This window comes from Panthera pardus, unplaced genomic scaffold (assembly GCF_024362965.1).
Source record: "Panthera pardus isolate Hobbes unplaced genomic scaffold, ASM2436296v1 HiC_scaffold_8, whole genome shotgun sequence".
Lineage (NCBI taxonomy): Eukaryota > Metazoa > Chordata > Mammalia > Carnivora > Felidae > Panthera > Panthera pardus.
In genome coordinates, this window is record NW_026527013.1 from 145,954,187 (window position 1) to 145,968,923 (window position 14,737).

The window sequence follows — 14,737 nt, forward strand, 5'->3', positions numbered from 1 at the left end:
TTTAAGGGTCCAGGCCTTAATGCTTCACTGACTGGGAGAGCTCCCAGATCTTCTACAGTTCTTTCCTGGCTATTCTTAAATATCTGTTTTTTGACTGAAACTTTAGTATCAGTTTTTCTACGTTCATAATATATGGCCTGTGGGCTGCTTCACTGAGACTGCATTGAACTTACAAACTAATTTAGAGAGGACTGAAATCTTTCTAATGTTGAATTGATCCATTCCAAAACATTGATAATTGGTCGAGTGTACCTGGAGCCTTTCGGGGCTTTAAATTATTCTTTCCTCTTGGAAGTCTTCTGCGTAAGTTTCTCTAAGGTGGCTATGCTATCCTACACCCCCCTACAACGCACCTGGCCTTGGAGCAGGCTCTTTGACTTTGGTGCTGTCGGGCTTTGTGGTTTGAACCTAGATTCTAATGGGTATGGAACGATATCTCACTGGGGGCTTTAATCTGCATTTCCCTGATAATAACATCAAGAACATTCCACGTATTTATTGGCCACTCATATACTCTTTTGTGAGGTGTCTGCCCTCAGGTTTTCTTAATCACCATGGTTTCCCAGCAAGGTCACATCGTTGTCTACGTGTGCTGAATGGCCATGTCTAGTTTTCTATTCCTGCTGTAACAGACGGCCACAGTTGGTGGCCTAAAACAAAATTTTATCAACTTACGGCTCCATGGGTTAGAAGTCCAATGTGGGTCTCATTGGGCTAAACTGACTGCGTCAGTGGGGCTTACATCTACCTCACAGACAAGATTCATGCACCCCATCCCAAGTTCCCCCCAAATCTCATCGCTTTACAGCACCAACCTAGAGTCCAGAAGCTCATCTACATCCCACGGATTCAAAACCCCTGACCTTATCATCAAAATCCTCTCAATTAGGTATGGGGGAGACTGGGTAGCCTCTCTCCTGAGGCAAAATTCCTCTCCACCTGTGGGCCTGTGAAATTAGAAAACAAGTTCTCTGCTCCCAAAATACAACGGCGGGACCACCCCAGGATAATAGTCAGACATTCCTGTTCACAAAGAGAAAATGGAATGGGGAAAATAAATAAAAGAAAGCCACTGGTCCCAAGCAATTCTGAAACCCAGCCAAGCAAGCTGGAAAAGGTTTCGGGTGCTGGGCAGAATGCTCAGTCATTCTCCACTCCATGCTCTGGTCCTGCTCCCCTGCCCTCAGGGCCATCCTTTCGTTTTCATAAAGGGCAGCATGTGTTTAAAGCTGAGCAGTCTTCGGTCTTCTCGGCCTATATCCTGCTGTAGAATTTGGGACCCGGGCAACTTTCTCTCACTTTGTCCTCCCTCTGTCCCTTTCAGTCCACGCTGGCGGTGATGCTGGTTAAGATTCTCAAGAGCCCTGTGGGACTACCATATACGTACAGAGACTCACTCCATTAGACCAGAGCCTCACCACAGATCTTGCCTAAACAACCCCATCTCTATTTCCGGCTTCTGCTTAGATGCAGAGGGAATCTATGAGTCACACCCTTGATCTCTTCAGAGTGTTTTGTGTGAGTGAAGACTCTGACCTTTTCATCCTCCTGGGGTGTTAGCAAAAGGCTGTAGAGTAACTCCTTTGACTTTTCCTTTAGAGCACACTTTCCTACTGAATCTCTTGATGTTTGCGTCCTTTGCAATTGGGGCGGGCTGAGAATTTCCAAAAAACTCGATTTTTTTTTTTTTTTTGGTATAGTGGACCTATAACCTATCAGTTTCAATTGCACAACATAATGATTTGGGATTTGTAAGGAACGCCTGGTTCTTTCACGGGTGTCTCCTCGATTTATTTCTCTACTCTCGCACGTGTTACCATGAGTGGCAAAAAGAAACCAGGCCGCACCTCAACACTGGAAATCTCAGTTAAACAGCCAAGCTCACGAGTCCTGATTTCTGTATAACTTCAGGGCACAATCCTAAGCTCTCTGCCACCACAGGACAAGGGTTCCCTTCCCTCCAGGACCTAAACGCCCTCCTCATCTCCTTCTGAGCCCTCCGCAGCGGCGCCATTAACGTCCACATTCCCGCCAACGATCTCTGCATTCTCTACCATGATCAGTGTTTTCTCTACTCCTCACTTCTTTCTGAGTCTACCATTCATTAACATCCCGGTTTCTACTAACGTTCCGTTCGAGGCCCTGTCAGCTTTTTCTGTCCTGCGCCCCCAAATTCCTCCCGCATCTACTCGTTGCCCAACTCCAAAGCCATTTCCAGAGTCTTAGGTACTTGTTACCGTAGCACCCCGCTCCAAGGTACCAAAACCTCTAGTGGTTTTTTCCCCCTACTTTGAGAGATAATTGGCATATGACACTGTACAATTTTTAAGCGCACAGTGTGCTGATCCGATACCCGTACATGCCACAAAACCTATTCCTTTTCTACTGCTGCTGTGACAAATGACCACAAACTTAGAGACGTAAGACAACATTCATTTCTTTCTCTTAACGGTTCTGTAAGTGAGAAACCCAACACCGGTCTCACTGGTTACATTCCTTTCTGAACTGTAGGGTGAATCCCACGTCCCTGCCCTTTCCAACTGCTAGAGGCCACTCACATTGCTTGGCTCCCGGCCCCCGTCTTCCATCTCCAAATCCAGCAACATCGTATCTGCGCCCTGCTCCCCTCATCCCATCTCTTTCCTGACGCTTCTGCTTCCCTCCTCCGCTTTTAAGGACCCTTATCCTTATAGGGCCCACCTGGATGATCCACACCATTCTCCCTACCTGCGGAGGGGCAATTTCATTTCCCCTTTGCTGCGTAATGTGACATATTCGCAGGTCCTGGGAATGAGGCCAGGGGTATCTTTGGAGGGCCATTATTCTGCCTACTACATCTACTAATCACTTGAAATGAGCCAGAAGCAAACCATAATTCATGGCAGCCTAACGGGAGTCAGAGGAAAGTACTAACAGCTAAACAAACAAAAAACCCTAATCTATTTTTAATTTTTCCAATATTTAGTGACTATCGCAATCTAAGTGAAGATTTTCTGTTTGTTACTGGTGGCAGATATTGTTAGCTAACTAATCCGATACCCGTTTCCAACCCCTTCTCCCCTGCCTGCCCCTAATACTCGGGCTTTAAAAGCTAAACAGTCACTTTCCTGGTCCTGACGATAGTCGTAGAACACAGCTGTGTCAAATGAAATCTAAAAATCGCCTTGGGAAAAGCTATTGCATACCTGATAAAAGAGGCAGATGGTGCCGGCCCTCCCTGGCCCCTTTCCCGGCACCCCTCCCACCTTGAATGGTGCATTGCCAGTCATTCAGGCACCTATTTTGTGACAATGTGGGATTCGAGAAACACCAGCCCTCGCGCTGAACTACTGAACCAACACTCTATGCCTAGTGACTACATCGGGCTTTCGGTTCTTTCCAGCTGAAAGCCTTACTAACTGCAACTATATTCAATACAACTGCCAGTTAAAGACAAGCGCCCTCCTCCGAAATTTATTTTGTTACACAAAAGCCAAATTTACTTAAATGAATTATAGTTAATAATTAGGAAGGCAATTCTTTTTTAAATAACATTTGGGGTGTGTGCGTGCGTGTGTGTGTGTGTGTGTGTGTGTGTGTGAGATACATACTCCTTCTACGACAACTGGAAATCAAAATTTTACAGAAAATAAATAGCCACGATCCCAAACACCCAGAGAGAACCTACTGGTAATACATCAGTATATTTCCATCCACATTTTTTTATATATGTACATAAAATATTTTTAAAAGGGAGACTATATAAAGTACATAAACTTGAATCCAACTCTTACTCGGCACTTTTTGAGGACTTTTCCATATCATTAATGTTTCAAAAATATTTTCAAAAAATTAAAGTATCTCCTAATCTGATAACATGGTTGATTAAATAACATTTAAGAATGGCATATATTTATTTTATCCTTTTTGCTAGTATAAACAGTGTTGCAATGAACATTATTATATATGTCTTCCTATGCTATCTCTGATTATTTCCTGACCATACTTCCATCGATGTGGCATTACTGGGTCAAAGGGATAAACCCTGGGCAACTGCATGGCTCAGTCGGTTAGGCGTCCGACTCTTGGTTTCGGCTCAGGTCACGATCTCACGGTTCGTGGGATTGAGGCCCTTGTCGGACTCTGCACTGACAGAGTGGAGCCTGCTTGGGATTCTCTCTACTTTCTCTCTGCCCCTCCCCCACTCACACGTGTTCTCTTTCAAAATAAATAAACATTTAAAAAACAAACCACAAAGGGATAAACCTTTTTAAATGTTCGACAAATGTTGCCTAACTGCTTTCTAGAAAAACTGAATCAATTTATTATTCTGCCTCCTGTGTGTACAAGAATATCAATCTCCCTTACAAATACCTACTGCCTTTTTTCTTCTTTGCCAATTTGATGGGTAAAATTTTATAACTCACTGGAGTTTTTAATTTGCTTTTTTTGGGTTACAGTGAGAACGACTAAAAACAATCAGTTCCTTTCCATTAGTTATTTTATGAACGATCACTTGGAATTTTTTTTAAGTTGAAGAGTTCTTTACATATTACATATACTAGCTTATTAATATACTTATTGTAAATATTTTGTGTCACTGTATCATTTACTTTTTGGTTCTGTTTCCATATTATAACGAACCTTTAAAATGTATTAGCAAATCTATTAGCATTATCCTTTGTGACTTTGCTTTATCACATAGGCATGGTTTTCACATGATGACAATCATACTCTAGGAAAGAATGCTTTAAGATATATACATATAATAACATATATATTGATTCATATATATATGAATTAACATATATATAACATATAATAACATATATAACATATATAGTATATATAAACAACATAGATGTAAAATAACGTATATATATTAATTCCCATTGGCTTCCTTACAGTCAAAAAAGTAAAATTAACAGAAAAAGAACAACAAATACTCCACTAAATATAGAAGCACCCCCTCCTAGGTTCTGACCATTCGCATACCTGCTTGTGACAATGATCACATCCTCAGAGATTGTAGCCATTTCTTTGATAGTAAGATAGCACATTCTTCTCAGTGTTTGCTGCAAAATTATTTATAAAAGGCAGCAGTTATTCATAAGGAAATGGTTCTTTACACTATTTGAAGTGAGAGCCCCAAGTAGATATATTTAGAACATTATTCTGAAAAAGGTTCTCACCTACCCCAAAAAAATCCTTTTAAAAATACCTGGATGAGACAACATTCAGAATACTACTGTTTCCCAAACAAGTAACTGACCGGCACACATCTGGGTGAAAATTTTAAAATCCAGTTAATTATATAGAGATCCAAACTTTGACAGTGTGAATCCAAAGACATAGATTTCTCAAAGTGTTAAAGGCTTATCCTAGAAAATGTATTTTTAAAATTCTTTAAATATATACGGGGCGCCTGGGGGGCTCAGTCGGTTGAGCATCCGACTTCGGCTCAGGTCATGATCTCACAGTTTGTGGGTTCGAGCCCCGCGTCGGGCTCTGTGCTGACAGCTCAGAGCCTGGAGCCTGCTTCGGATCCTGTGTCTCCTTCTCTCTCTCCGCCCCTCCCCCGCTCATGCTCTGTCTCTCTCTGTCTCTCAAAAATAGATAAATGTTAAAAAAATTTTTTTTAATTCTTTAAATATATGGATGGAAAGACATGCAGACTCTGTATCTTCCTCAGTCCAGCAACTTAGATGTTTTTCCTTGAAGTATTTGCGCTTGTATAACCAACTTCCACTTTCAAGTATCAAGATTTCTAGAAGGATACCTGGATCCGAAGTAACTGTTCACTTACCAATAGTAAAGTTTCATCGACCTTCCTCCTCCCCTTCCCTCTGGTTTATTCATACACTATGGGCACCGGTTCCTCTAGCTTGTCTGGCCTCGTTCCCTACCAGGCAACGTCACATTTCTTATGAGCAGTGAAACTCAAAATACATCAGACCCGGCTCCAGACCCCAAGCTGTAAAAAGAACCTGGTGGAGACTAGTGAGCCCATTAAGGGAAGCGAAGGAACTGAGGAGTCTCGTGGTGATTAACCGGGAAAAAATCATCCAGGGAAAGTTTAAGTGAAAAGAGAAAGAGAAAGCCAGGAGGGGTCAGGTGAATGGGGCAGATAACAGCCATACAAACCTACTCTGAGAAGAAAACAAAAAATAAAAATCAAAACTTCAGAGCTGAAGAAAATTTGTCCCTCCCCCCCCCCCGATAAAAATCTACCGTGAAGCGGAATAAAACTGGAAATTAAAAAAAAAAAAAAAATTCAGCTAAAGCACAAAAAATGGGGGTGGAGGTGGGGGGAAGGGCTCTACACTATTAGTCATCAGGGAAATACAAAAAAAACCCATATTTCAGATACTACTTCACACCCATCAAAATGGCTAAAATGACAAAGAGTGACAATACAAAGTGTTGGCAAAGATGTGCTTGTTACCACTAAAACATACTGTCTAAACAAACACACAGAAATGTCGAATGAAATAGGAACACAAAATTTAACGATGTAGCCAAGGGTAAAATCAAGAGCCATTCATGGGTGCCAAAACGGAAAAGCAAACACCTCATAGCCGGAGAAGTACAAGCCCAGGGCCTTACAGGCATAGGATAAAGGATCTAAAGTCTAGAAAGAGTGAGATTCTAAAAGGCACATTCTTCAGGCTCACAGAAAATCATTCTAGATAATGACTCAGAAATCTGGCAAGAAATGAAGAGCAGAAGCAGTAAACAGTGAAGACAGTGTGGCATTGGCTAAAGAATAAACAAATAGACGGATAGAATAGAAGAGACCCTGAGAAATATGCCCGCATAAATACAGTCAACTGATCTTTGACAAAGGAGCAAAGTCAATACAATGGAGCAAAGGTAGTCTCTTCCCCAGATGGTGCTGGAACAAATGGACACCCACATGCAAAAAAAAAAAAAAATCTAGACACAGACCTTACACTCTTAACAAAAATTAACCCAAAATGGATCACAGACCTAACTCCAAAATGCAAAACTGTAAAATCCCTAGAAGAAAACATAGGAAAAAACCTAGATGACCTTGAGTATGATGATGACTTTTTAGATATAACCCCAAAGGTATGATCATAAAAGAAATAATGAAAAAGCCAGCCTTGTTAAAAGTAAAAACGTTCTGGGGTGTCTGGGTGGCTCAGTCGGTCAAGTGTCTGACTTCGGCTCAGGTCACGATCTCCCAGGTCATGAGTTCGAGCCCCATGTCAGAGTCTCTGCTGATAGGTCAGAGCCTGGAGCCTGCTTCGGATTCTGTGTCCCCCTCTCTCTCTGCCCTTCCCTGGTTCATGCTCTGTCTCTGTCTCTCTCTCTCAAAAATGAATAAATGTTAAAGAAAAAAAAAAAAGCAAAAACTTCTGTTCTGCAAAAGACAATGTCACGAGGATGAAAAAAAACGCAAGCCACAAACTGGGAGAAAAATGCCTGTAGAACACACACCTGATATAGGATTGTCACCCAAAATATATAAAAACCTCTTAAAAGTCAAAAATAAGAAAAACAACTTGATTAAAAATGAGCCATAGACCTTAAGACACTTCACTTAAACAGATAAACAGATGACAAATAAGTATATGAAAATATAAGTATTAAAGTGTAAGAGTTCTTTATATATTATAGATGTACACACTACAGGTCATTTGGGAAAGGCAAATTAAAATAATGAGATACCACTACGTTCTTAATAGAATGGCCAAAATCCAGAACACTGACAACACCAAATGCTGATGAGGATGTGAGGCATCAGGAACTCTCGCTGGTGGGAATAAAAATGGTACAGCCAAGGGGCGCCTGGGTGGCTCAGTCGGTTAAGCGACCGACTTCAGCTCAGGTCATGATCTCGCGGCCCGTGAGTTCGAGCCCCGCGTCGGGCTCTGTGCTGACAGCTCAGAGCCTGGAGCCTGTTTCAGATTCTGTGTCTCCCTCTCTCTGACCCTCCCCCGTTCATGCTCTGTCTCTCTCTGTCTCAAAAATACATAAACGTTAAAAAAAAAAAAAAATGGTACAGCCAATTTAAAAGATGGTTTGGTGACTTCCTGCAAAACTAAACATACTTTTACCATGCAATCCAACAATCGTGTTCCTAGGCATTTGCCTAAAGGAGTTGAAAACTTCTGTCCACATAAAAACATGCAAACGATGTCTACAGCAGCTTTATTCATAACTGCCAAAACTTGGAAGCAACCAACGTGCCCTTGAGTAGGTGAATGCATAAACTGTGGTACATCCAGACAAAAGAATATTATTCAACACTAGAAAGAAAATGAGCTATCAAGCCACGGAAAGACATGGAGGAAATTAAGTGCCTCTTACTAAGTAAAAGAAACCAATCTGAAAAAGATACACGCTATATAATTCCAACTATACGACATCCCAGAAAAGGAGACAGTTAAAGCATCTGTGGTTGCCAGGGTTTGGAGGTTAGGAGGCAGGGATGAAGAGATGAAGCACAGAGGATTTTTCAAGTCGGTGAAAATACCCTGTAGGGGCGCCTGGGTGGCTCAGTCGGTTAAGGGTCTGACTTCAGCTCAGGTTATGATCTTGAGGTTCGTGGGTTCGAGCCCCGTGTTGGGCTCTGTGCTGACAGCCGGGAGCCTGGAGCCTGCTTCGGATTCTGTGTCTCCCTCTCTCTCTGACCCTTCCCTACTCGTGCTCTGTCTCTCTCTCAAAAACAATAAACATTAAAAAATATACAAAAACAAAAAGAAATACCCTTTGCAGCATTTAATGATTATCCACGTAATTATGATGTGCCAATGCAGGTTCATGAGTTATAACAAATTTACCACTCTGGTAGGGGATGTTGATAACGGGAGAGTCTATGCACGTGTCGGGTCAGGGAGTATACAGGAAATCTCTGTACCTTCCTTTTAATTTTGCTGTGAACCTAAAGCTGCTCTAAAAAAATAAAGGCTTTCTTTAAAAAGTGGTAAGGACATGAGTAAATCTCAGTGAACAGCAAACAAAACACCCACCAAAAATGATGCGTTATCATATGTGTATGTATATAAATGTGCATGTGTGTATGTATAATATACACATGTCTATACATTCGCATACATAAAGAGGTTCTCAAATCTTCCAGGAACAGGTACCAGACAAAGATAAATGTTAGATTCTGAAAGTCAAATATCCATGTTGCAATTTCTAGGGTAACCACTAAAAGAACTTCCAAACTATTATCCCTCTGATGCCCTGTTCATTTTAATTGTCTTTTTTCTCTTTTGGCTTCATTTTGGATAGTTTCTATCTGTCTTCCAGGTTACTGATTTTCTTCCCCTACAGTCTGGAATCTGCTATGAACCCCATGCAGTGTATCTTTCATTAAAAAAAAATTTTTTTATTGTTTATTTTTTTGAGAGAAAGAGAGACAGAGCATGAGCAGGGGAGGCGCAGAGAGAAGGAGACACAGAATCTGAAGCGGGCTCCAGGCTCTGAGCTGTCAGCACAGAGCCCCACGTGGGGCTTGACCTTGTGAACTGCGAGATCATGACCTGAGCCGAAGTCCGCCCACTTAACTCACGGAGCCATCCAGGCACCCCGAGGTGATACCTTTCTGAGAACTACACCAAATGAAAAGGTCTTTCCACTCTCACTGGTAGAAATACCAACGAGTGCCAGCCCTGCGTTCTGGTGTTCCTTTCTTTGGCCTTGGGCAGTTTCCTTTTACATTTGCACAGATCAATTCTTATCCAAAGGTTTAAGTGGAGCCCCTCAGCAAATTGCTAGAACTATCTCCTTCCTTTCTTGCTTCTCTCCCTCTCCCCCTACTTCCTTCCTCTTTAGTACTCTGCTCTACAAATTTGAGCTTTCTTGGCTTCCTCAAACTCTGTTGGTTTCCTCAACTCAGAGAGATAACTAGGCTCCTTTTCAGTGGGCCCTCCTTGACCTGATACTTGTAATCTGCCTCTGGACATGAGATAACGCTAGGGCTCACTCTGTTTTTCTTTTTTCCAGTTCACAGACCCAGAATGCCTGTTAACCTAATGTCTGAAAATTACTGTGTAATATATTTTGTTTGATCTTCTAGGTATTTGTGGTAGCAGGACAAGCCTCACCCCTTTACGGCACCATGGCTAGTAACAGAACAGAAATATGTCTTCTTTTTTTTAGTTTATTTATTTATTTTGAGAGAGGGCATGAGCAGGGGAGGAGCAGAGAGAGAGGGAGAGAGAGAGAATCCCACGCAGGCTCCACACTGTCAGTGCGGAGCCTGATGCAGGGCTCAGTCCCACAAACTGCGAGATCATGACCTGAGCTGGAAACCAAGAGTCAGACACTTGAACGACTGAGCCACCCAGGCACCCCCAGAAATATGTTTTTAATATCAAAATATATGGTGAATTCCTAGGTACTCTTTTATTATTAATTTCCAACACCAATCCTTTGTAACTAGAGAACACGGTCTGTACAATTTCATTCCTTTAAAATTTGTTGCATCTTGCTTTATGGCTCAGTATATAGTTTTTTTTTTAAAGATTTTATTTTTAAGTAATCTTTGCACACAACGTAGGGCTTGAACCCACAACCCCGAGATCAAGAATCACGTGCTCCACCACTGAGCCAGTCAGGCGCCCCTACAATCAATGTTTACAAATGTTCTTTGTGTTTTGCATTTACATTTAACGTGGATTTGGGTCTACATCTAATCTTATGATATGATTTATGTTTGTCCTTCTTGATCCTTCTTTCTTTCTTTCTTTCTTTCTTTCTTTCTTTCTTTCTTTCTTTTTTCCCTCCTTCTTATGGCTGGATTTTTCAGCATTCTTTTTTTTTTTCCACACAATTAATTTGGAAAAGAAAAACAATTAATAGAGAAAAATCAATGAAACAAAAAGCTGGTTGTATGAAGAGATCAATGAAGTTTATAAAGCTCTAGACAAACTTCCCAGGAATAAAAGAGAAGATACAATTTACCAGTATCAGAATGAAAGAGAAGACATTACTTCTGATCCTACAAACACTACAAAAATAAAGGAGTATCATGAATAATTTTAGGGAAACAAAGTTCAACAATTTCAATGAAATGAACAAATTCCTTGAAAGACACAAACTACGAGAGCTCACTGAAGATGATAAATAATTTGAACAGATAGCACCAAATCTATTCTTTTTAATGGGGTTAATTATCAAAAGCCTTCTCCTAAAGAAGACAGCTTTACTAGTGAACTCCATCAAACATTTCAGGAAAAATTAATAATGATTCTACAAAAACTCTTCCAAAAAGCAGAAGAGGAAGAAACACTTCCCAATTCATTTTCTGGGGCCAGCATTATTCAAATGCGAAATCCAGACAAAAATATTATAAGAAAAACCTGCAGATCAATATATTTCATGACTACAGACTCAAAAATGCTTCACATAGTTTAACAAACAGAAACCAAAGATTTTATGTTTTCCAGAAGAATAAATAAGTGCATCTCCCCATATTAACATATTGAAAAAGAAAAGGCATGATCATCTAGTGGGTGTAGAAAAAGCAGTTGACAAAATTCAATACCCATTCACAAAAAAGAAATCTCTCAGCAAACTAGGAATAGAATGGAACTTCCTCAACCTGATAAAGGACATCTATGACAAACTTAAGAGCTAACACCATACTTGGTGTCACACTTGGTGGTGAAAGACTAAATGCTTTGTCCCTAAGATCGGGAACAAAGCAAGGATGTCCCCAACCGTCACTTGTATTTACCCTGTACGATAGTACAAGAAGACAGTAGGGTAAGACAAACAAATAAAGAGCATGTAGATTGAAAAGGAAAAAATAAATTCTCAGGAGTCTTCCAAAATACTCCTAGAACTAATAAATGAATTCAACAAGATCACAGGAAACAGGTCAATATGCAATTAATTAATTTATAAACTACTAGCAATATGGACGCAATAGTATTTTAAAAGTCTTAACTAGGGTTAAATTTCACCAAGTATATATAGGACTCATACTCTAACTGCTGACAGGAATTAAAGAGACCTGAGCAAGGAGAGACAAATACTGGGTTTGTGTAGCCAAAAAACCACAATAATGTTACAATGTCAGTTCTCCTCAAATTGATCTTCAGATTCAATGTAATCTCTATCCCAGTTCCAGCAGATTTTAAATAATAGAAACGGAAGCTGATTCTAAAATTCATATGGAAAGGCAAAGAACCCAGAAGACCCAAAACTTGTGAAAAAGGGAAAGAAAAAAAGGAAAATGTGGACTACTTGCTTTAAAACTTACTATAAAGGTATAGTAATCAAGACAGTATGGTACTAGAATACGAATAAACACATGAATAAACACAATGAAACAAGATGGAATGTTCCAGTGTGCCAATGTAACTCAATCATTATCTCTCCCTTCTTCCATTTTGACATGCAACCATTTCAGTACCATTTGTCTAGACAAGAAAGTTAAGAGGAAAAGGAGGAGGTGGTGAAAGGAGGTAGGGGAGGGAGGTGAAAAGAAATCCAACCCTTACTTTATATCATATATAGAAACTAATTCAAAATGGATCAAAATGCCGTTAAAAAAAAAATTAAAAAAAAAAAAAAAAAGGGGGCGCCTGGGTGGCTCAGTCGGTTAAGCGGCCGACTTCAGCTCAGGTCACCATCTCGCGGCCCGTGAGTTCGAGCCCCGCGTTGGGCTCTGTGCTGACAGCTCAGAGCCTGGAGCCTGTTTCAGATTCTGTGTCTCCCTCTCTCTGACCCTCCCCTGTTCATGCTCTGTCTCTCCCTGTCTCAAAAATAAATAAAACGTTAAAAAAAAAAATTAAAAAAAAAAAAAAGGATCAAAATGCCTAGAAAAAAGGCATAGGAGAAAATCTTTGGGACATTGGGTTAGGAAAAGATTTCTATCATACACATCAAAGCATAATTCACAACAGAAAAAAAAATTGATAAACCAGAATTCATCAAAATTTAAAACCTCTCTTTGAAAGACTAGGGAATGAAAAAAACAAGCCACAGACTGGCAGAAAATATTTAGGAAACATATCTGATAAAGGACTTGTATCCAGAATATACAAAGACCTCTCAAAACTCAAAAATAAGATAATATACAATCAAATTATTAAAAATGGGCAAAAGATATAAACAGATATATCTGTACGAAAGATATACACAAAGCAAAAAAAAAAAAGCACACGAAAAGATGTTTGACATTATTAGTCATTAGGAATATGCAAATTAAAACTACAAAGAGATACCACAGCATACCTATTAGGATGGCTAAAATTAAAAAGAAATCAATTTTAAAAAGCAAAAAAAGACAACACTAAGGGTTAGCCAGAATTCAGAGTCACTAGAACTTTCTAACAGTGACGGCGGAAACGGAAGAGGGATTGGCAGCTTCTTACAAAGTTAAACATGCCTACACCTATCATCTGTGACCGAGCAACCCCAGTCCTAGGAACTGACCCAAGAAAAATAAAAACTTACGTTTAAAAAATTTATACACAAGTGTTTACAGCAACGTTATTCGCAACCACTGAAACCTGGTAATAAACCAAATATCCCTCAAAGGGCAAACAGTAGACAAGCTGAGTGAAATAAACAGAAGTGACCTACTGATACAAACAACAGATAAACCTCAAACGCGATATGCTAAGTGACTCAACAGGCTTCATTCATATGAATTCATATCATTGTTATGACTTCCCAGACAGGAAAAACAATGCAGAAAGAAAAAAGATGAGTGGTTGCCTGGGAGAGAGGATGGGAGGAACAGAAGGATGGGAGGAATAGATCACATGTAGAGGCATGAGGGAACCTTTTGGAGTGATGGAAACATTCTAAATCTTGACTGCAATGGTGATGATACTACTGTATGCATTTGTCAAAATTCATAAAACTATACTCTGTAAAGGGTGAATCTACGAAAATTATACTTTTTTTTTTTTTAATGGAGAAGACAACAGTATAAATGAATGAAAACGCCAGCCACACACTGGGAGGAAATATTTACAAAACACCTCTCTGATAAAGGTCTTGTATCCAGAAAATATAAAGAAAGCTTCCAACTCAATAAGAAGACAAACGACATGATTTCTTTTTAAAGAGTAAAAGATTTGAACAGACACTTCTTCACCAAAGAAGATACACAGAAAGCAAATAAGCATACATCTGCTTAATGCAGTTGTCATTAAGGAAATGCACATCCAACAATGTCACTTCTGGGTGTCAAGCAAAGAAAAGGACAGTAGGTCCACACAAAGACTTGTACTTGAATATTTACTTTTGGTGGCTTTGTTCATAATATCCATCAACTGGAAACAACCCAAATATCCATTTACCTGTGAATGGATAAGGAAACAAGACCACCACCATACGGTAGAATAGTACTCAGTAGTAAAAGTGAAAAACCACCAACACACACAAAAACTTGAGTCAATCTCAAAGGCCATAAACTAAGAGAAAGAAACAAGACATAAAAGTCATAAAAAGGCTATATGTTATACGATTAAATTTAAGTGAAATTCTAGAAAATTCTAGAAAATGCAACCATGTTGTCAGAAAGTAGATCGCTGACTTCTTAGATGCTAGGGGTCGAGGAAGGACACAGACAACGAAGCGATGTGGGGGCACATTCTGGGGTGATGGAGTTTCTGTATCGTGACTGTGGAGATGGTTCCATGACTCCACACACTGGTCAGAACTCACTGACCTGTACCCTAAAAATTGGTGAATTTTTTTTTTTTTTTTTACTTTTTTAAGTTTATTTATTTTGAGAGAGAGAGAGAGAGAGAGAGAGAAT

General features: G+C 39.9%; 1 protein-coding gene across 1 annotated transcript in view; it reads right to left on the minus strand.

Moving 5' to 3' along the window:
- Positions 1 to 14,737, minus strand: part of COPG2 (COPI coat complex subunit gamma 2) — a 114,727-nt gene that overhangs the window by 90,389 nt on the left and 9,601 nt on the right. Inside the window, exon 5 of the mRNA XM_019452759.2 lies at positions 4,975 to 5,054. Within this exon, the coding sequence (XP_019308304.2) occupies positions 4,975 to 5,054 (80 nt within the window). The remainder of the gene's footprint in view (positions 1 to 4,974; positions 5,055 to 14,737) is intronic.